Source organism: Acanthochromis polyacanthus, chromosome 13, assembly GCF_021347895.1.
Source record: "Acanthochromis polyacanthus isolate Apoly-LR-REF ecotype Palm Island chromosome 13, KAUST_Apoly_ChrSc, whole genome shotgun sequence".
NCBI classification, from domain to species: Eukaryota; Metazoa; Chordata; class Actinopteri; family Pomacentridae; genus Acanthochromis; species Acanthochromis polyacanthus.
This window is the reverse complement of record NC_067125.1, coordinates 10,699,030-10,720,323: the sequence shown is the minus strand read 5'-3', so window position 1 is coordinate 10,720,323 and position 21,294 is coordinate 10,699,030. Positions and strand designations below refer to the sequence as shown.

At 41.4% G+C, this 21,294-nt stretch overlaps 1 protein-coding gene across 1 annotated transcript; it reads left to right on the top strand.

Moving 5' to 3' along the window:
* Positions 1 to 1,946: 1,946 nt before the first annotated feature.
* Positions 1,947 to 21,028, top strand: pcsk7 (proprotein convertase subtilisin/kexin type 7). Its single transcript, XM_022205807.2, has 17 exons — positions 1,947 to 2,079; positions 3,011 to 3,318; positions 4,095 to 4,337; positions 6,069 to 6,203; positions 6,964 to 7,129; positions 7,268 to 7,358; positions 7,540 to 7,594; positions 7,782 to 7,920; positions 8,048 to 8,148; positions 11,626 to 11,793; positions 13,047 to 13,151; positions 13,281 to 13,383; positions 17,724 to 17,880; positions 18,029 to 18,123; positions 18,306 to 18,408; positions 18,766 to 18,883; positions 19,829 to 21,028. The coding sequence occupies exons 2-17, from the start codon at positions 3,070 to 3,072 to the stop codon at positions 20,093 to 20,095; spliced, it is 2,295 nt and encodes a 764-aa protein (XP_022061499.2). The 5' UTR covers positions 1,947 to 2,079; positions 3,011 to 3,069; the 3' UTR covers positions 20,096 to 21,028.
* The last annotated feature ends 266 nt before the right edge of the window (positions 21,029 to 21,294 follow it).

Genomic DNA, 21,294 nt, shown 5'->3' with positions numbered 1-21,294 from the left:
TAAAGCTGTTCTGCAGCAATGGAGGTTGATGAAGCCTTGAAAGTTGGTGCTACCAAATCCTACAGGTGTCCCAACTTTTCTTGATTACTTACAACCCCCTCTGTCTGCATAAAAGTAGCGCTAGAACACAACGTGGCTCCATACTGTCCAGAGCTTTATTTAAACAGTATTGTACTGCAGAAAGTAATGTGTTGCTATAATAATGGTGAGGAAAAGGCAATTAACATAGAAGAGAGACAGACCATCTTAACACTGGGGTCTCTCCGACAGAGAAATTGCAAGGAAAGTCGAGATTTCAGTGAACACAGTTTTGTTCACCATCAAAAGGCTCAAAAACTGGAGGAAACTGACAGGAAGAGGTGTGGAAGACACAAAGCCACAACAGAATCAGAAGACGATTTTCTGAGAGTCAGCAGCTTGGTGACAGGTGGCTCACAGCAGTTAAAAGCACAGCTTCGTAGTGCTCAGAGTAAGAGGTCTCAGTTTCAACTGTGAAGAGAATATTTGGAGTTGCAGGTTTTACAGGTAGAGTTGCAGCAAGAAAACCATTGCTATGAAGTCAGAATAAGAAAAAGAGGCTTGCCTGGATGAAGGTATTGTGGACTGATGAATCAAAATTTGAAACTTTAGATTCATCACACAGGATTTTTGTACGCCATCGAGTAGGAGAAAGGATGGTTCCTCAGTGTGTGACATCAACTGTCAAACATGGAGGAGGAAGTGTGATGGTCTGGGGCTGTTTATATAGCTATAAGATAAGGCACACACAAACTATTGGTTACATATCAACTACATCAAACATTAAACATTAGTAAATATATCAAACTGCCTAACAAGTTGTTGTTGGTTAACAGGCCATACTACATTCTCCTCATGCACAGGGCAGAGGTCATAAATTTTCCACTGTGGTTCATCACTGGTAGTTTTCAGTTAATACAGGATGTTTACCAAAGTGAGCGGTCAGCTTTTTGAACATTTATGATCTTTACCACAGGATGCTGAAGCCACACAACACCGAGCTGGTGGGTCAGTGGCAGCTACCAGCCTTGATTCCCAAACAACTGTGGGACTTCTCCTCGAGGAACCTTAACATATACACTCCCCTCCAAAAATATTGGAACAGTGAGGCCAATTCCTTTATTTTTTTTTGCTGTAGATTGAAAACATCTGGGTTTGACAAGAGAATTTCAGCTTTTATTTTCTCGTATATATTTTGTCCCTAATACTAAAAATTTGCATGATTGACAGTAATGTAGGGTTTAAATTCTGATATTAATGACCATTTTTAAATAATATTGTACGGTCTTAACCTTAATATTGAATTTAGCTATGTATATTGTGCATAATTATTAATATATGCAATAACCTTAATACTTAACTTACTTGAGCTCATATGTATGACATATAGTACTGAAGAGTCTTAAATTTCATGTTTAATTCAGCTGAGTCAATTTCCATCCCAGGTTTTAAACTCTATTATTTAATTTAGTGAGGAAGTTTTGCATTTTATATAATACTGTGGGAGCTTAACAGCAATATTTGACTTAAATGGGTCAGTTTATACAATCTGTAAGACTGCTGGGTCTTAACTTTAACATTTAAACTTGTGAGATAAATTCCTAACATTGAAATGATTTTGGGATTTTCGATGTTTGTTGCTTTAAGAGCACTGTATAACTACCGGTGACTTTCCTTTTCCTTTTCTTGTTTTTGTAAAAATTATTTTAAAAATTATTTATTTTTGCTGTACCCCTTACACGAACACCTGTGCATACTTTTAATTTACATGCGAATATGATATATTACTTAAAATTCAGAAAATAAACTTCATACTTGCCACCGTATGAAGTTTATTTTGACAGTATGACAGTACCTGCCATAGATATACATATCTATGGTACCTGCACTGTGCTGAGTCTCTGGACCAATCAGGGAGCGCACAGCACGTCTGCTCAGTGACTGCATGACGTAGTACGTAAGGGCTGTTACCACTCGTGTGTCACGGAAATCAGATGACAAGCTCAGCGTTACTCACTGATTTAACCAGAAACAGAGGAGAAAAACTAATTCAGCTCAAAGGTGAGATACAACCGTATAGTCGCAATAAATTCTCGTGATTTCTTTTTCGTAGTTGCTTATTTATTGTAAGAACAACGGTGTGAACAGTTACGGTGAGTGACACTAGCTAACTTACAAGCTATGACAACAACGAAGCCGTGGGTGAAACTCGAGTCTCACTTCTGGTTGTTGACTTCGTTTACGCTTACTGTAAACATAATTACCTTATTTCACTGTAGCTGTGGAGTGTGTACGTATTTTCACAAACGCGGCCTACTAAATGAGAAACCTCGGCGAGCTGTGGAACAAGCTAGCTGACCCATATTCAAAACAAAAACTAAAAAATAAGCAAAAACTGAACAGCTAACAATAACAACACGTTAGCCGACGTAGCGACTGCTGCTGTGTTTCAAAGAGAAGCAGTCGGATTTACACCGCGGCTGGATTTAGCCTAATTAAAATCAGAATTCAACTGTCTGATTCAACTGTCTAAATAAAGAGCTGTTGGTAGCCTTTTTTAAATCTCATATTCGTCTCATACATTATAGGTTAGGTCAGTCACGCTTCTATTACCGTGCAAATATTGTGTTTTCTTAATCTTGACTAAATGAAGCTTAGCTATATGCAAGCTGACTTTTTCATTTCAAAGCAAAAATAATATGTATTAATTGGTGTCATGTTTATTGAGTTTATAGCCTGCCTGTCTTAATAGACTAGCATTAATATGTAAATGTGTCTTCACAGTGCAGGAATAGTGATGTGACCACAGTGTTAATCACATGCGCATCAACCACAGCTCTCTCAGCTGCTGTCCAGTTCGTGTGATGCTGTGAATTTGATAAGTTGCCTCTGAATGCAGCACACAGACGATAAGCAACCAGCCGCTCATTCTCAGATTGTTCTCACTAACCAGACTGTCCTGTCTCCCTATTTGTCTTTGTCTCATGTCCAGGTTGCTGTTCAGATAAGGAGGGTTTGCCTGGTTGACCCTGTGTGTAGCCCTTCCTTGCCATGGCAACGCCGTATTTCCCCACTTTCCTCTTCCTCATTTTTCTGTCCTCCTTTGCCCTCTTGCTGCTCACCCTTCTGCCGTCTATCGCCCCCTCAATTCCCTTTACCTCCTCGTCTCATTCCTCGTCTTGGCCGTCACCCTCCTGTGGTCCGGGTCAGTCCTGGGCAGTCCGACTTCACGCTGGCTCACATCATGAGGAAGATGATGTTGAACAGGGCTCTGTGCACCTGGATGTGATAGCCAACAGGGTACAGTACTTCATTAGCGCTGTCACTAATGCGTTTGATTTTATTTCGGTTTTAATGATAACACTTGTTAAATCTGATTTCTCTAAAGTCTTAGGAGCTTTGTCCTTTGTTCTGACATTTTTAAAATGAATCCTGTGAAAGAGCGACCTCATTTACTTTGTATACTTGGTACTTATTGTTAGAATTTACTTGTTTAGTATTGCCTTGTTTTCTAGTGTATAACTTTAGTTTTACAGATTTTTAAATGCTGATTTTAAGTATAAACTAGGCTCAGTCCTAACATTTCACTTTTTAAGTCTAATATGTTGTAGTTTTTTGGCTTTTTTTTCAACACAGCGCCACTTCTTTGCAGGGTATATAGAAGTTTATATAATATGTTTTAAAGTTTACTCTGTCAGGGAAAAAAACCACTGAAAGGATTTGTGAGGGCATGGGTCCCTGTAGCTTTTTTCTCTGGTGGAAAAGTGCTGGCTGGGCGCTGTGGAGTATTTTTATCTCAGTGCTTCAACCAAAATGAGCTCTCAAGCTGCATGAAAGTAATATCTTGACAGCAAATCACCACTCTCACCATCACTGTATGATAGACTAGTATCACACACTCTGATATTTTTGTGGCTACCAAGGTGATAAATCCTGTCCACGTTTGGCTATAAAAAGGAGTCAAAGTGAAGTGACTAGATTTTCAAAAAAATATGGTCGAACTCCCAAGTTGGCCACTTTCAGAGGTGTTATCCTCCCTCAATTTGTAGTCATTGATAACATTTTCTCCATTGCAGGTAGCAGAGCAGGCTGGGCTGCAGAACCAGGGCCAGATTGGACAGCTGGAAGGCCACTACCTGCTGTGCTCTGTAAAGCCTGGTGCTGGATCTGTCAGTGGTGTCTGGAGAAAAAGTCTTCATCCTGGGGACATTCTAGCAGCCCACCCGCATGTCCTGTGGTACTCCCGGGATAGAGTGCTCAGCCGCTCAAAGAGGTCAATGGCCTTCAATGACCCCAACTACCCTAAACAGTGGCACCTGGTGAGGCTATAGATGAATGTCTGTCTTAATTACTCTGCCAAAGAACGTGGCAGATTTATGTGACCATCTGTGTCTGTACGTCTGTTTGTTTGTCTGTTAGCAACATTACTCAAAAGCGGACTTAAGGATTTGGATGAAATTTTCAGGGGAGGTCACAAATGACACAAGGACTAAGTGATTAGATTTTGGCAGTGATTATAGTCTGGATCCATGGATTTGTTAAAGATTTCTGTATCATTTTGAGATAGTGACACTGTGTCACTCTATGACTGCAAGTAAACACTACGTCGGCTGTCTGCTGACAATCACATGATTGAAATCTTACTACAAATCCATCGTTCTGGACTTATCTGTCAGAAATGATACAAGGAACAACTGATTAAATTGTGAGGATGTTTCTGAGTCCCATCAATTCCTGCCGTCTGCCACATATTTAGGTCACATGATTCAGTATCCATACATAACGTATACGTGCATAACACACTCCTGTGCTCAGCGCAAGGTCATTTTGTTTGTGGGTGCATCTATATTAAATGGCCACATTCTATATCGCCGTGATTTCTGATCATCAATACCTAATAAAAAAATGCTGCATTTCTACACAGAAATGCTGCATTTCTGACAACGCCATATGGGGGAATGAACAGCCTTGGCGGAGTAGTGCGTTCTCTGAGAGCTTTACTTGTTAGTATCTGTTTGTCTCGCTAGCTGTCTAGAGGTAATGTTTCCAGACAGAATAATCATTTTTGCAGTATTTATGCAAGTGTCAGCCAAGACTCGTTGAGCCAAGGCTGTAAAATGTTCCATTCAGGTGTTTACCAAACATATGTAGAGGGTGATGCTAATGAAAAAAATGTGATATTTGGCACTGAAGACAAGTTTAACAATTCCCTCAGAATCTATCTTTTGTGTAGCCAAGAGTGTTCAAATCAAATGTGTTCCCAGTCACGTCTTTTGAACTTTGCTCACGCAAAGCATATTGTGTGCTTACACAGCTGGATTATGTGTAAAACGCATATCACATTACTCATCTTATACCTTTTAAACTGCAGTGCCAAATGCTTTGGAGCAGTGTCAGAACAGCTTACCAAACAGAGTGAAGTAATTGTGTTGTCTGAAGGGAAGATTTGAAACAGGTGGGAAGGCCTACATATATGGCTCAAAGAGAGATAGGGGGTCTTTTTAAGTTGAATTTATACGTATGCATGTATGTGAAGTCTGACAAGCAATCAATAATTTCACTTCTCTCAAAGTGGTGCTTATATGACTGTAAGCAGTGATCCCATTCTTCCTGTTAGTGCTGCTTACATGATTAGAAAAGGATGTCTCATTTCCTGTTGACAGTGAATCACAAGCCTACAGGTTAGGGTGTCTCCTGACTGCACGGCATGTGTTCCGTGTGCACAAAAACTTCAGACAAGCAAAGTGCATTTCAAATTAATGAAAACTTGTGCTATTTTAAGAGCTGCACTTTTGGATATGTCACTTGACCTTTTTTTTTTAGGAATACTCTCCTGCTCCTGGTACATGATCAGTATCTGCTGATTAAAGCATTAAAATATCTGCATCAGCCCAGAATGAACACTGACAGGCAGATAACTCGTATTAAACTAAAGGTTTACGCTGTTGCTTGAAAATATCACATAAAAATATATGTTTCATGCTTTATATGCAAGTTCTCTTCCTGCCTTTATATTTACTCCTCTTCTGTTATGACTCTTGTTCTTTTAGCACAATGACATCAGTCGGGGTATGGACATCAATGTGACAGGAGTGTGGGAGCGCAACATCACTGGCCAAGGAGTCACAGTTGTGGTCGTGGATGACGGGGTGGAGCACACCCACCAGGACATTCAGCCCAACTATGTAAGTCAGAACTGTTGCGGTGATCCTGTTCTATGCTCAATAATCTGTTCGTCTTCATTTTACTTGTCTGAGGGATGTTGGTTTTTCAGGAACGTATAAAAGATGAAGAAAAATTATATGGATAATAAGATCATTATTAGGTGGGGGCGGCATAGCTCAGTGGGGAGAGTGGCCGTCTCGCAACCGGAGGGTTGCAGTTCAATTCCCCCGGCCCGTCGTGCTCATGTCGAGGTGTCCATGAGCAAGACACCTAACCCCTAATTGCTCCTGGTGGGTCGTGGTTAGCGCCTTGCATGGCAGCTCCTGCCATCAGTGTGTAAATGGGTGAATGTGACATATAATGTAAAGCACTTTAGATAAAAGCGCTATATAAATACAACCATTTACCAAGATCACTAATTTTTTGTCAAATCTGTCAGGGGAGGTTTACAACATAGTCAGGGTGTAGTAGCTGAATTCCAGACTAAAAGCATCATTTCTGGAAAGACTGTTGTGTCTGCCTTTGTCCTGAACAGAGTGGTGCAGAGAACAGTTTAAAAGTGAGAAGAATATCACAAACAGCATAAGGTTTTCACCACAGACCAGACAAGAATGGATTGAATGTGTTTTGAAATTCTAGTAGTTTGCTGACTTCACTGCTGCTCCCAGTCTGACCAGAATCAAATCACTTCCAGTTAAACCTGTTTTCTTCCAACTCAAAATAAAGCTTACAGAGTGTAAAGCACACCTTTTTACATTTTTTATTTTGTGCCTCTACCAGAGTGCAGAGGGCAGTTATGACCTGAACTCCAACGACCCAGACCCCATGCCTCACCCCGACCTCCACAGCGACAACCACCACGGGACTCGATGTGCCGGAGAGATTGCAGCTGTTCCCAACAACAGCTTCTGTGCTGTGGGTGTGGCCTATGGCAGCAAGGTGGCAGGTACAGACAAGAAAATTTAAATTTACTGTTGATGTTGAAAACTTGTAGAGCCCAAAATTAAGAACTTTACAGACAGACAGCAAGTGTTTGAATAAATATATGTGGTGAAACATCTGTCTCTTGTTGCTTTCTGCTTAGGTATTAGAGTGCTGGATGGCCCACTGACAGACAGCCTTGAGGCCATAGCCTTCAACAAACACTACCAAGTCAATGATATCTACAGCTGCAGGTAACAAACGTGTCTCTAGCTGATTTTATTGGTGTTTCCACTTAGAGAGTAACTTTTAGAAACTATAAATTGTCACTGAAATGTGTCTGTATTTTCTCTCTAGCATGATATTTTAATATGCTATAATACCATATTGTGAATGTCTTTATTGGATTCTGATTTGGACTGTTTTGTTTTGTAGTTGGGGTCCAGATGATGATGGACACACTGTGGATGGACCTCATCCCCTGGGCAAAGTATGGGAGACACTTTGTTTGCTGCACTCTTTTTGTCCTCCAGAGGGCAGTAAAATGCAACTCATGAGTTACACCAGAGTAGGCCTCTTTACTAGGGAACAGTATACAGTGGCTTCACCTGGGTTATCGTTCTCTGTTCCTGATTCCTTTTCTAATTGTTATGATTTCTTAATTTTTTGCTGCCCAGGCAGCGCTGCAGCACGGGGTGATTGCAGGCAGACGAGGCTTCGGGAGCATCTTCGTGGTCGCCAGTGGCAACGGAGGTCAATACAACGACAACTGCAACTATGACGGCTACGCCAACTCCATCTACACCATCACCATCGGTAAGACACCCAGAGAGACCTTATTGTGTGTGAGTGTCTGTCTCTGCAAGTTTATTTGTGTCTTGGGTGTGGACATGTGTCACACAAATAAAAAAATAATAAATAATAATGTTTGTGTCTGACGCAGGAGCAGTTGACGAGAACGGCAGGATGCCCTTCTACGCCGAGGAGTGTGCATCCATGCTGGCTGTCACTTTCAGCAGTGGGGGGAAGAGGATGAGAAGCATAGTAGGTCTTACCACAACACACACACACACACACACACACACACACACACACACACACACACACAAATGAGTAGAATTAGCAAACGCATGAATAGTGACAGATGGAAAAACACTTGAAGAGATGATACCATCAAATAGAATCTTCTGGACTTGGTCCAATCACACTGAGTGCTCTCACACCTAACCAGTTTGGCAGAGTTCAAACAAACTGGTGTGTTTTCTGGTCCATGAAGGTATGAATCATACTGTGTATGAAATAAACAGCTGGACTGAGAATGCCTGAAAATAAGGGTTTTGGTATGCTTTCAAGCAGACTCTGATGCAGTTTATTGCCTGAAAGTAAACAGACAAACCACAGCATTCTGTGACTGTAGATACCATATGGTGTTAAAGCAAAAAACAAAACATTAACTGCTGTTGCTAATAAATGCGCCTTCACATTGAGAACTGACTAGAAAGCCATCTTCTAAGACAACTAAAGGAGTGCAGTATGCACTGGTGCAAGCTCTGGTAACCACAGTAACACATGCATGTGAGTGTAAGGGTTATGTAGAATACATCAGGTGGTACAAAGGAGGTAAAGCTTGTGTGTATCGGTTTTTTTATTTTTCAGAAGGTCTTTTTTTAAAATTGAGAGAAACTTGTAAAAACAAGCGTAAACCATACTTACTGTTGCAACCTGCGGGTACCATAGCTCAAAACATGACATTAAAAACAATATATTTCATGCATGGACCTTGAAGAGTGAAGACTGAAGTGATGGGGACGTTTGTTTGAAAGCTTGTGAAAGAGCACCTCTTCATCAGATGGAGCAGTGACTATTTTCCATCTGAAACGATGACCGATGGTGACAGGAGCAAGGGCCCATCTAAGCCACTGACCTCTATTTGCTGCTGTTTGTGGGTGTCACCATGGTAACACAGTTTGGACCAGGAATGTCATCGCCTTGGAGCGAAGAGCTTTACCAGGATTGGGCTGTCTCTCCAGAAGACCGCTCCTCTACCGACCACAGTGCGCTGATGGGCCAAGTGCTTACCACACGCTGCCCGTTAGCGTGCTATTCTGTAGAAGACGATTGAGTCCAGAGCAGCTGCCCTCACAAATGCATTGCTTTGCAGAGTTGGGAGTCTGTAACATCTGGAAAAGTGAAGTTAAAATCAGCTATTCAGTGATGAATTTTGAATATTTGATAGCTGCTTCTGCATCTTGTCCTTTGGTGCATTGAAGTTATTCTAGGAGCTACAGGACACATTAAAGATTCCTGATATGTTTGTCTTAAAATATATCAGTGGCTAACCTAAACATGACTTGGGACTTTAGATGTTAGAGACAGCTACTTAATCAAAGAGATGCAGTGTTTGATGTGAATACACAGTGATGCTAATGAACCTGTGGAGCATGTAAACACACATGTATGAGGTGCAGAAGAGTCTAATGACGCTTGTGTGCTGTCACCACACTGACAGCTGCTATGGATGAACACGACTAACCCTCTTGGGAAACTCAGTCCAAGCAGAATGTGACAAAAAAACATCTACATGACTGCGGCACCTGTTGGAAAAGCCCCACATGTGCATTGCATGTAAACACAGAGAGCTGGCAGGTTCCTCAGCCCACATCGCTGAGGTCCGTCTGTCAGACAAGCTGCCACTAATGTCTGTACCAGCTGATGGTGTCCACAGAAAACATGTGACATGTTGGCCTTGCCCTGAGTATGACCAGATTTGCCAGTCTTCTACATTTCAAGCACACGGTGACGACTGACAAAGCTGTAAAACAATATTGTTTATTTTGGTCTGTCTTCATAAATCTGTCAGGATTTCCAGGCTGTGTATATACATTTTAAGTGATCCACTCTTTAATTTTTATTGCTACAACTGCTTTCACGTACTCTTTACTTACTTTAATCTTCTCAAAGCCCAACCGTCTCAGGGCCTTATCCCCTGTCATACATTCCCAATATACTCCATTAAATGTACACAAACAGTGCTGAACTCTGACCACACACAGTAAAAATGTCACTTAGTCAAGATGGCGCCATGATGCCGGAGTCTGAGTAAAGTGCTAGTTTATGCATCAGACCTCCACGCTCATGGCTTAGATCGCTTGTTTTGGATATTCCCCTCTCTGGTTTATGTATGTGGCTATGTGTTACAGCCCAGATTATTCCTACACATGCTAAATTTCAGTTTATGGTGATTTTTTTTGTTTTTTAATTACCGGTAATGTGTTTTTTTTGGACCAATAGGTTTCTTATGAGTATAAATTACAGAAGCATGCCACAAAGCATGGTAAGACACGGCATTATAGAGTCTAATGACCCATTTTATGTTTTTCCTTGTTGTTTTGGGGGGTTTCCTCCATTTTTACAAAGAATGCCACCAGAATCTTACTGTAGTCCTCTTTGCTCGTGGTCCTGTTTACTTTTCCAGGCTTGTCTGGCTCGTTGGCTGAATATCACCCCCAAAGTATTAAATTCCCACCACCTTGTTTGAACATGCGGATGGTGTTCTGGTGGTTGACTGTTCTCCAAACTTTTGCCAAACAAAAGCCACATCCCAAATAACTCAATTTTCATCTCATCCGACCACAGAAAAAAACCCAAGTGCTTTTTTCTTTGTCCAATTGAGCGTTTGCATGCCTCTCTTGAAGAACAGACCCACAGAGTCTGGAGTCCTCCTTGGTTGGTGTCCATGGAGACCAGCTGTGTGCTTTGAGATGTTATCACAATTGCTCACTCTTCATCAGGATGGCTTTGGTGGTGATCCCTGGATTCCTCGTAGTGTAGGGGTCTTATTTGACTTCCTACCACGCCCTTTGAGATTTTCTTACTGTGAGGAACTCCTTGTTTTTTTTAAAAGATGCATCGCCCTGAGGCCACTGACTTTATAGCTGTTCCACGTCTTGTGAGCAGCATCTCTCTCTCAGTGATTGACCCTAACAGCAGCTCACTGAGCTCTTTGGTTTCAACCATAGCATGTAATTGACTAATGACTGACTAGAGAACTACTGCATTGGCTGTTCTCTGTTTGTAGTCTATTGGAAAGCTCTGGAACATGGTAGAAATGACCAGGATAATTTTGGATGGTGTGGAAACTGCTCTTCTAAAGAAAACTATTTTTTAAAAGCTGCAATTCAAGTGATGCAAATGATTTTGAACAAAGCACTTTTAGTAAAGATATAAAACAAAACATCTCTAACACAATGTCTTAATGCCTTTTGTCATGTTTTTGTGTTTTCCAGGCAGAAGAGACATACTGGTCAAATAAAATTTCAAATTTGGCTATTGGATAGCCAGTTGGATTTGTCATGGATAAGAATAATTCTGGTCTTACCTGCATGTGAAGTGTGTGAGTGCCAGTTGGTACAGTTTATATTTGGACTCCTCTCAAAGCTGTCACCAACTTGGCACTGTTTGTGTTGTGCATAATTGTCAGACGGTATTTCTAACACTCAGCCCATGTGTCTGGCTCTGCAGGTGACCTCTGACTGGTCCATGCAGCAGGGGACGGGCTGTACGGACGGCCACACTGGCACGTCTGCTGCTGCCCCTCTGGCGGCAGGAATGGTGGCCCTCATGCTGCAGGTCCGGCCCTGCCTCAGCTGGAGGGATGTTCAGCACATCATCACCTTCACCGCCACTAAGGTAAACCTGATCACATTCCTTCTTATGTCAGTGATTACTGCATAGAATCCCGTGAGTAATTTGACTGGATACTTGTGTCAGAACCATTTAGGAAAACCCAACCTTCACTATAAATCCTGTCATACTCCCAAAACAGTATAGTGATGTTGTTGTCAAGTGTGACATATTAAACTATGACTCCAGCAACAGACAGAAACCTGCATCAAAGCACACAAACACTCAGTGCAATAGCTCAGCAATTTTTCCTCTTTTTTCACTTAATTTACATGTTAAATGTAGACAATAGAGAATAAAAAAATAGAGCAGCTGTAATACCTACTGTGTATTTTTAGTTGAAGCAATATTAAACTGCTCAAAAATGAATTAATCAGAATTAAACTTTGTGGCTGATGGATTCTGTTAACCGACCAGTAACAGACACTTTAGCTTACAGTTATGACTCTGCTTTGACATTGTTTTAAATCTTCTGTTTGTCTTTGCATTCTTCCAAGGACTAAAACTCAAGTATTTTCTAAGATTTTTGGACATTTTTGCATGTATTATATTGCACAGTAGAGTTTAAAAAAAAAACAAAAAAAACGGAAGGTGAGCACATAAATTACCTGTGGAATAAATCGCTAAGAACATTTTAGGCATTTTCTTACAAACTTAACTATTTAGCTTTTAGGTTTCCCCCAAATATTTTCATTATGGATAAATATGTTCACAATAGTTGCGATTTATTGATTAATTATCTATCATTTGGCAGGATATAAGGGAATATAGTGAAAAATGTCCAAAGTTACCTGAAATAGACTTGTTGCTTCATCCAACAAATGGCTCCCAAACTAAGTGATGTTCAATTTACAGTAAGATAAAATGGGAAAAAGAAACAAATCATTGTTGTATGCGAGGCGGAAAACTTGACATGTTTGGTCTTTTTGCTTTGTAAATTGCTGAGATTTGAATAGATTCCGATTTAATTTTAATCCGGAAATTTGTCCACATTTTTGTCAGTCTTCACATAATGATGGTAGTCGATAGCAGAGTAACGACACCAGGACAGCAAAATAGGCTGAAGAAAAATTTTGAGGAAATACATTTGTACTGTTTTTGGGAGTCTAATGGAAAAAATAATAGCACTCTCTTTTATCTAAAGCCTGAAAACAGGGATACAGATAGCCTGCTTCTGTCTAAAGGGGATGGAATTTGCCTACCAGCACTTCCAAAGCTAAACTCGCCTGTGTGTGTTCTGCCTGTATTTGTTTTAACAGTGTGATAATAGTTCAGACTGGAGGGTGAACGGAGCAGGTTTTCATCACAGCCACCAGCACGGCTTTGGTCTGCTCGACGCATGGAGACTGGTTAATGCTGCCAAGGTACACACACACACATACAGAAGAGAGCTCCAACTAATAATTCATCTGTTAATGATTGTTTTAAAGTAATCATTAGGTCAAGGAAGCACCGCCACATGTTAGGTCAAAGATGTCTCTGGTGTCTCTCAGGTGTGGGAGTCAGTGCCGTTCCTCGTGTCCTATCAGAGCTCAGTCATAAGGGAGGAGCAACGCATCCGGACCTATCCTGATGAGCTCGTCCGTACCTGGAATGGTAACTCAGTCTGCCTATATGCTCCTCTCTGTCTCTCAGCTCTGTACTGGACAGTTGCTTGTCTAGTTTACACTCAGCAGTATGCAGCTTACTCCCTCCCTCCCTGCCTCTCAGTCCATCTGCCTGCCCATATTAGGTAATGTTCTCTTGTTTGTGAGTTCCCCGAGTGAGATTTTTCCAGATTTGTTGCTGTCTTTTTTTTTTTTCTTTTTCTTCATTTCTTTCCCCCAATCTGTCTCTGCCTTTCCCTACTCTCCTCAGTAGTTTTTGTGCCTTCTGTGCTTTTCGCCGCTCTGAATCTCTCACGTTTGACTGCCTGTGTATGTAATCGGTCCCTCACACACTTTTTCACATATGCTCATGGTGACCTCATTATAACAGAAACATTTCCTTCTTCCTCGTGTCTTTTCCTCTCCGCCCTCGATCCATATCTTCCCTCTTTTATGGCCTTGTTGCAGTCAGGAGCGTGTGTGTGTGTGTGGCGGTAATCTCATGCAACAGGAGTTTCACAAGAACTGAGCAAAGAGTTGCTGACAGCTGCAGTACAGAGCCGACTCACAAAGTGTTTCTGGACTTATTTTCAAAAAGAAATCAAATTACATCAGACTGCTGTAGTCCACATTCCTGACTTTAAGCAGGCAAATCCCTACCAGGCTTTTTGTCACTGACAGTGTTCAGATCTGCCTGTCACATTATTCAGTGTTTGTTGTTGCAGTTTCTATGTGTTTTGGCTGCCCCGCTGGCTAATGCACCGCCCTTTAAGCGTTGGAGTTTTCTGCTTCCCATGTGAACATCGTCTCCACTTGTATGTGTCCATGTGTTTCTGTACATGCTCGCTGTGACAGGCTTTGACCTGATGGTGACAAATCACTTAGATTGCGTCAGTCCAGTTCAACGTGTACAGTTTGATGAAAAGCTGTAGCAGCTACAAAAGTGTGTCTGAGTGAAATGTGTGTGTTCAGAGTACTGACAGCTGATTCTCGTGCCAGTAGAAAGCTTAAGGTTTGTTGTGATGCGAAGGAAAGAAAAAGAGAAATATTGTCAAGACAAACACTTGAAAAAAATGAGAGAACAACCTACAGTGACAACAAACACAAAATCAAGGCATACTTAAGACATACAACGTACAGAATTTACTGAATTGAATTGAACTGAATCTTTATTGACCAAGGATTTTCACTCATACATGGCATTTTACTCCAGGTCCTGTGTCTCTAAGTGTACTCGGTGTTCAGGAGGAAGTTCACACACATACGAAATGAGGACAGTAAATACAAATTAGCACTGTTAAAGTTAACGTGGATTAATCCATCATCATGATTAATCTGATTAAAAAAAAAATGTAATGCAATTATCCCATCTACAGCACAGAATGAGTCAAAATCCCTGAAACATCTCTGGCAACACATTTCAGGCAGTTTGTCCGGGTAGACTTACCGTCACACATGCGCAAATGGGCAGTTGATCCGTTAGTGGCAGAACAGAGCAGCTCGAAATGGTAGACGCTAAACAGCACATTGGTAGCCTAGCCGCGCTAGACAACCCACGGCAATGAATTTAATTCTCTGCCAGGGTGGGTCTAGTTACCCTCCATAAGGCTCGAGGCTGGATTCTCCTAAAACTGGCCGGACCAATCACCATGAAGTGTAGAGTCAGAAGGCGGGCGTAACGAAGTGACGACAGAGGCGTGACGATTCTGACAGAAACAACCGGCGCACAATAAACAGTTATCTTTCGACTCGGCTTTGGCCACAGCCCTTAAAGATTTGAAGCTAAAATTCAACTTGAAAGATAAACAAAGGACGGCACTGAAGTGTTTCATTGAGAAGAAAGACGTATTTGGACTTATGCCGACGGGATATGGCAAATCCTTAATATACCAGTTGGCTCCACGGCTCCGCTGGTTGGGAAGGCAACCATGTGACTAATCTGATTTAAAGTTTTAGTCTTTTGTCAGAACTAGTACAAATGCACACTTTTATTTGCAAATAGTTGAACATAATACCAGGTATAAATACAAACATCTGGCACATGTACCTGTAGTCTACCCACTTCCTTCTTTCTCATGTCAGCATCCGTTCGATTACTCTCCTCCTCGGTCACCCACTTCCTGAGCTATTATGTGGCCTGATTGTAGTAAATTAAGTAAATTGCAATATGTTGTGTTTCTTTGTTTGGTGAAATTATGTTTATATTTGCCCTGTCCCATCTAATCACCTTGAGGAATTTCCTTCTTTAAATAAGGCAATGGACAGCTTAAGTAACTACAATGTGATGAAAATGAGTCGGGCACTTGTAAGGCGCTTGTTGGCAGCTGGGAGACCACTGCAGCAGCACCTCGCTCTGCCTTTCATCAAATTGTAACTGAGAGACGTCACTGAGTAGCATCAAGTTGATTTGTGTTGTGTACCCAACGCTGTCAGCTCCGACAAAACACTGGGTTCAGCACCGCTGACGCTCGCGCATTGTGTGTTTACAATCTTGCAGTGAATAAAGTTGGCACATTTTGCAGTTTGGCTTCTCTAATGTAAAATGTAATGACAGATGTAGAAAACTCTTCCTCTTTAGAGAAGCAGAGGGTGTTTTGTCTTCATCCCTAAGATAAATATCTCAGTTTGAAACTGTTAGCATAGACACGTCAGTCTGTTGTCCTGACAGTAGTTTGGAGTGTATTAATGCTGTAGGGGTAGCCAGTTTGTCCATTGGATGTTGTCTTTCTGTTAAAATTCTGGATAGAAATGCAGGTAGTGTTGTGAACCTGTCTCCTATCCACCACCTGTCCGCCTCCCTCTTTCTTGACATCTGTTCCCTGACACTCTCTTCTTCCACATCACTGTTTACACTCCTTCTTCCCTGGTCCCTTTGGGTCTTTCCCTGCCCCGAGGACGTGTGCAGCCCTACATGGTCAGGGAGCGCCACGGCTCATTAGTCGTCAGAGCCCAGGAAATACCGAGAAATTAGCAGACACTTGCACTGGGAGGTGGTCGAGAAGACTCACTTGTTTCGTGGAGGATAAAGTGAAGAGGAGATGCTGAAAGACTGAATTTACAGACTGGATTGGTTTTGATTTTGTTTTTTCTCTACAGTATGCGCAATGAAAAGCTAAATAGTGGTATCCGTTTGGAACTATATAGACATTTGTGTCCTCTGCATAGAGATGCACTGTAGCTGTAGGCTTTAAAGTGAGTGACTGTATAGCCTGTATGCTTAATCACAGGTTGGATTATGGGACTTATATTAACAGGATGCAGTGAATCTGTCTTTGATAATTGCAGGTTGTAGATCAGTTCTAGTACTACAGGCACAGGTGGTAAATGCTGATGTCAAAAATTAGATTAATAATAAGATTTCTGTAATAAATTAAGTTTCCACATCACCATATTCTATGTATGATCTTACAATTAACCCGTTATCTCTATTGTCTTATTTAACCCTCCTGTTGTCTTCATTTACAGGCACCAAAAAATATAGTTTCCTCGTCTGAAAAAAACGTAAAATTTCAGCAAAAATATTGCCCAAATTTCTGAAAATTTACGAAACCTTAAGGAAGAAAATTCCAATAATTCCTTAAAGTTTCCCTTAAAATTTTATTTTATTAAAATCGCCCAAATTTGGTTAGAAAAGTCTTGTACATATTTTCAAAAAGTTAGTAAAAAGCTTCCAAAAAATCCTTAAAATATCAAAAATGACTACATATGTATCAGTAAAACGTCTAATATTTTCATTAAGAACATTCACAAAAACAATCAACCAAAATCCAGTGAAATTCGCTGGATCTTTTTGTGTATGTTCTTAAGTAACATTTTCTTTTTCTTTCCACCAAAAAAATGTTCAAAAATTTCCCGAAAATGTGAACGTCCGATGTTTCACTGCAAAAACAGTTTTGTTTTGTTCCCCCCTCCCCACACATTTTCAAACTTTAAAACGGGTCAATTTGACCCGCAGCACGTCACGAAGGTTAAGCCACAGTCAGAATACACTTCTTATGAAATTATAAATATTTTTAGAATGGATATCTGTGGATCTCAAAAAGTGATATAATAACGTCATAATTCTAGGCCAAATCATCCCGATGGGTTTACCATCACCTTTATACTTTGATAATTTACGCATTGCATCTCATTCTGTGCCTTTTTCTGAAATCTTCACAGTTCAAATTTGTGAAAACCTGTTTAGAAAGTATTGAACATGATAGCACACCCGTTCTTGTTTACACTGTTATAATGGAGGTTAAAGTTTTCCTTTTATACATGATTACTCTTATCAAACCAAGCAGCAATCAAAAACATGCACATGCTTATTCACACACACAGACTAAGCTGCTCTCTCCCCTCCTTCAGTCTCTGCTGCCGACCTGAAACAGTCAGGAATGGAGACGCTGGAGCATGTGGCCGTTACCGTGACGATAACGCACCCTTGCCGTGGCAATGTGGAGATTGTGCTGGTTTGCCCCAGCGGCATGACATCGGTCATCGGGGCTCGCCGAGCCATCGACAGGTACACAGACATTGCAGTAGTTAGAGATGGCTATAAAACTGAATGTAAAATGCATAAACCTGCATTTGTGCTTGAAATTACTCTCAAACCTTGTAGTGTTACAGAAAACACTTTGAACTGCTGTCCAATATGATGTTTGTGCACACAGAGACGCTGCAGGCTATCAGGATTGGACTTTCTCTACTGTGCGCTGCTGGGGAGAGAAAGCCGAAGGCCAGTACACCCTGAAGATATCGGATCACAGTAAGACGATGCCACGCACACCGTAACACAATCAGCACTGTGAAGTGTTAGCAGAGGGGTGGGAGCGTCTGTCTCAGAGCTGGAAACACAAACACACTTTTCTGTCTCGTTTATGGTCGTCAGTTTTTGGGTTTTCAGTGCTTCCATCATGTGAGTTTATATTTCTGACTCTGTTTCTGTAGAGGAGGGGTTCTCTGACCAGTCTGCTGTGGGGGTGCTGAAGCAGTGGAAGTTGACCCTGTACGGCTCGTCTATGACCTACAGAGAAGTCAAGGACAGACAGCGGTAAGAACTTGTTGCAATCATTATTTTAGCGATAGACAGCATCTGTAACAGTTCTCACATAATTCAAAGTGCAGCGTTTGTGGAAAAGAGTGCTGATATTTAGCTAGGCAGCTTCTTTAGATGGTTGGCAGGACACACTGGAATAGCGTTTTGTGGATCTGCCCGAGCACGAACAGGCATGTGCCAGGGCTGCGTACGAACACCAGATTTCAACACACACAGAGCAGATGGATACCGTGCGGCTGAAAAAGAATGAATCGGACTAGAATCACTCACTCCACCTTTACTTGTTTTAAACTTCACTCACATGCTGTGATTGCGACTGACTCATTGCTTTGCCTGAACGATGATTGGCAGGGTGGTGGAAGACGCCATGAGTGGCAAGTATCTGGACAGCAGCTTCTCCCTGCCCTGCCCTCCAGGCCTGGACATCCCTCCAGAGATCATCAGCCCCTTCACTTCCAACAGCCTCAAGGTAAACACAGCAGCACACACTGCACATTTACCATCGATGGCCTCCACTATAATCAATGAGGCTACGACAGACATGGGAACAAAAAATAGAGTAGTTGTCTATGAATATTTTTTATGTGACATTCGTGCAGCCTTTCTACACAGAAAACGATCATTCAGTGTTTGTATTTTTTAAATTAAACTACCTACTTACAGGTAAAGACTGCTTTGTATCAAACAGGGCTTTCATTTCAGAGTGTTGATCACTATGGTGGCATTTATTTGCCAGTACTCAGAGGTGGTTGATTAGTAACTTTGTCCCTAAACTTACTCATATTATAGAAACTTAGTTAAAAACATGGAATTTGTAAATGTGATAAGACATCACAGAGACCAAACAATCCCAATACCTCACAATCTTGGTTTGCTCCAGCCCCACACCACAACATCCACGCTGCCAACAGTTCACATGTTAGGCGTTCAATGTAGTTATTATTACCCTCTTGTTTTCTTGTCTACTAAAAGGTAAAGACTGTGTTTCTTTTCTCTCTGGCAAAGCATAAGAATTTCAGCAACTATAATTACACGTTTAAACATTTATGGTTGTTTACCAGCAGTGTGTATTTCCATTAGGGAAGTTGCAGACTATAATGAATTCTCTGACATAATAAAATTAGAATAAATATTTGTTTATGTACCACATTTAGCTAACCCAAACCTCAGGCATGTCTGAACTGTAGCCTTTAATTTACAGCCTCAAACATAACAATGGGATTGGTAGAAATGTGAGAAGGATGTATTTAATCTCTAAAACTCCCTACGACTCTGGGTTAAAAAAAAAGAAATCTCCCAGAGCGATTTGTAATAATTCTCCCTTCAACTTGGAAAAGGATGGAATAATAACATTAACATGATTTAAGATCCTCTGATTCTAGCATTTTCTGTCTCTATATCTTCCACCCTCTAGTTCCTGCTGTTGCTGGGCTGCTTTGCTCTCTTCTGGTCCCTCTACTACACCCTGGAGGTCACGCTGGCCCACCTGGACCTCTGGGGTCTTCTCTGCCTGCCCAGGAGACGTGGCAGTCACCGGGGCAGACAGGGGGGCCGAACGAGAGGAGTGGAGGAGGCTATGGTGGGGGAGGAAGAGGAGCAGGACTCAGAGGTGGAGCTGCAGACAGTGCTGGACTCCGAGGCCAAAGTGCCGCTCATCACTGGAGAGAGGCTGGAGACATAGCACTGTCTCACTGTCTGCGCTCACGGGACGTCTCAGGCTGTCACCCTCTTCTGTCCACTCGCCTCCTTTACTGCTTCTGACTCCCTCAGCTTCCAGCAGTGGTGGTGGAGGACCACAGAGTGGACTGCTGATGAACTTGAATGAAGAGGGGACTCTTTGTCCTTCTCTGCGTTCCCCTGACCAGTGGCCTTGAATGTGTTTGTGCTGTGACAGTGCATGTGTGTGCCGTTATATTCCTGATCCTTAACAAAGGAAATGAAAATAAAGGAAATCGTCCAAATCAGGACATTAGGTTTAGGATCAGGCAGCTACAGAGGTACCTAAAAGGGTTTAAATGTCCCAGCATAACAGTGTGTGTGTCATCTGTATCTGAAGACAAACTGAGCCTACAGATTGAAAAGATGCACTGTAGGGATACCTGTGGAGTCAGAAAATCTGATGTGCACTATAGGAAAACTATGAAACTGCTGTGTGTGTGATTGTGTGTGTGTGTGCCCTGTGTGAGGACTTGAGTGTTTATGCCTGTAATATGCAAGGTCTTCCAGGAAAAAGTGTCCTACAATGTGAGGATTCAAGAGGGTACTTATGTATTTTAATATCGTTTTCTGAGGTGTTACTTTATACATTTCACTTTTAAATCTGGGGTTATTTTCTGTGGGTTATCAAGTAACTACTGACAAAAACTTGAAGTGGGATTTCCAAGCGTGGGATTTGCAGATATTTTTTTTGATAAAGTATAATATATACACAATGTGTGCCTGCTGTACAGATATATACCGACTGTGTTTAAGGATTTATACAGTGTTTTTAAGAATGTATTAAAGAGCTATAATTTTTTAATGTAAAGGGGGTTTGAAGTGAAGTTAGAAACTTGTGTTTTGCTGTGCAAGTCACAGGTGGTATCAAAGATAATAAAAGACTGTTGATGGAAAATTAGATTGTGTGTTTTCTGTATCACAGCTACAGTTTGTTACCCATAATGAAGGTTAAATGTGGATATTTCTGAATGTGAGGTGTTACAAGGTAGTCACCAAAGCCCTTCCAGAATGTGCTGAGGCAGACTTTTCCATTTATTTTTTTTACAGCAGCCCAGTAAACTAACTTTGAGCTAAATACCACCATTATGTAAACATGCTCACAATGCCAATGCTAACATGCTGACGTATGGCAGGTATAATATGTTGTATACGTTCTAGAGC

Bases quoted from the DNA above. Each gene is read 5' to 3' on its own strand.
- pcsk7 (XM_022205807.2), top strand. From the start codon at position 3,070: ATGGCAACGCCGTATTTCCCCACTTTCCTCTTCCTCATTTTTCTGTCC. The intron at 4,338-6,068 runs GTGAGGCTATAG...TTGTTCTTTTAG, and splicing joins ACCCTAAACAGTGGCACCTG to CACAATGACATCAGTCGGGG. The intron at 7,921-8,047 runs GTAAGACACCCA...TGTCTGACGCAG, and splicing joins CATCTACACCATCACCATCG to GAGCAGTTGACGAGAACGGC.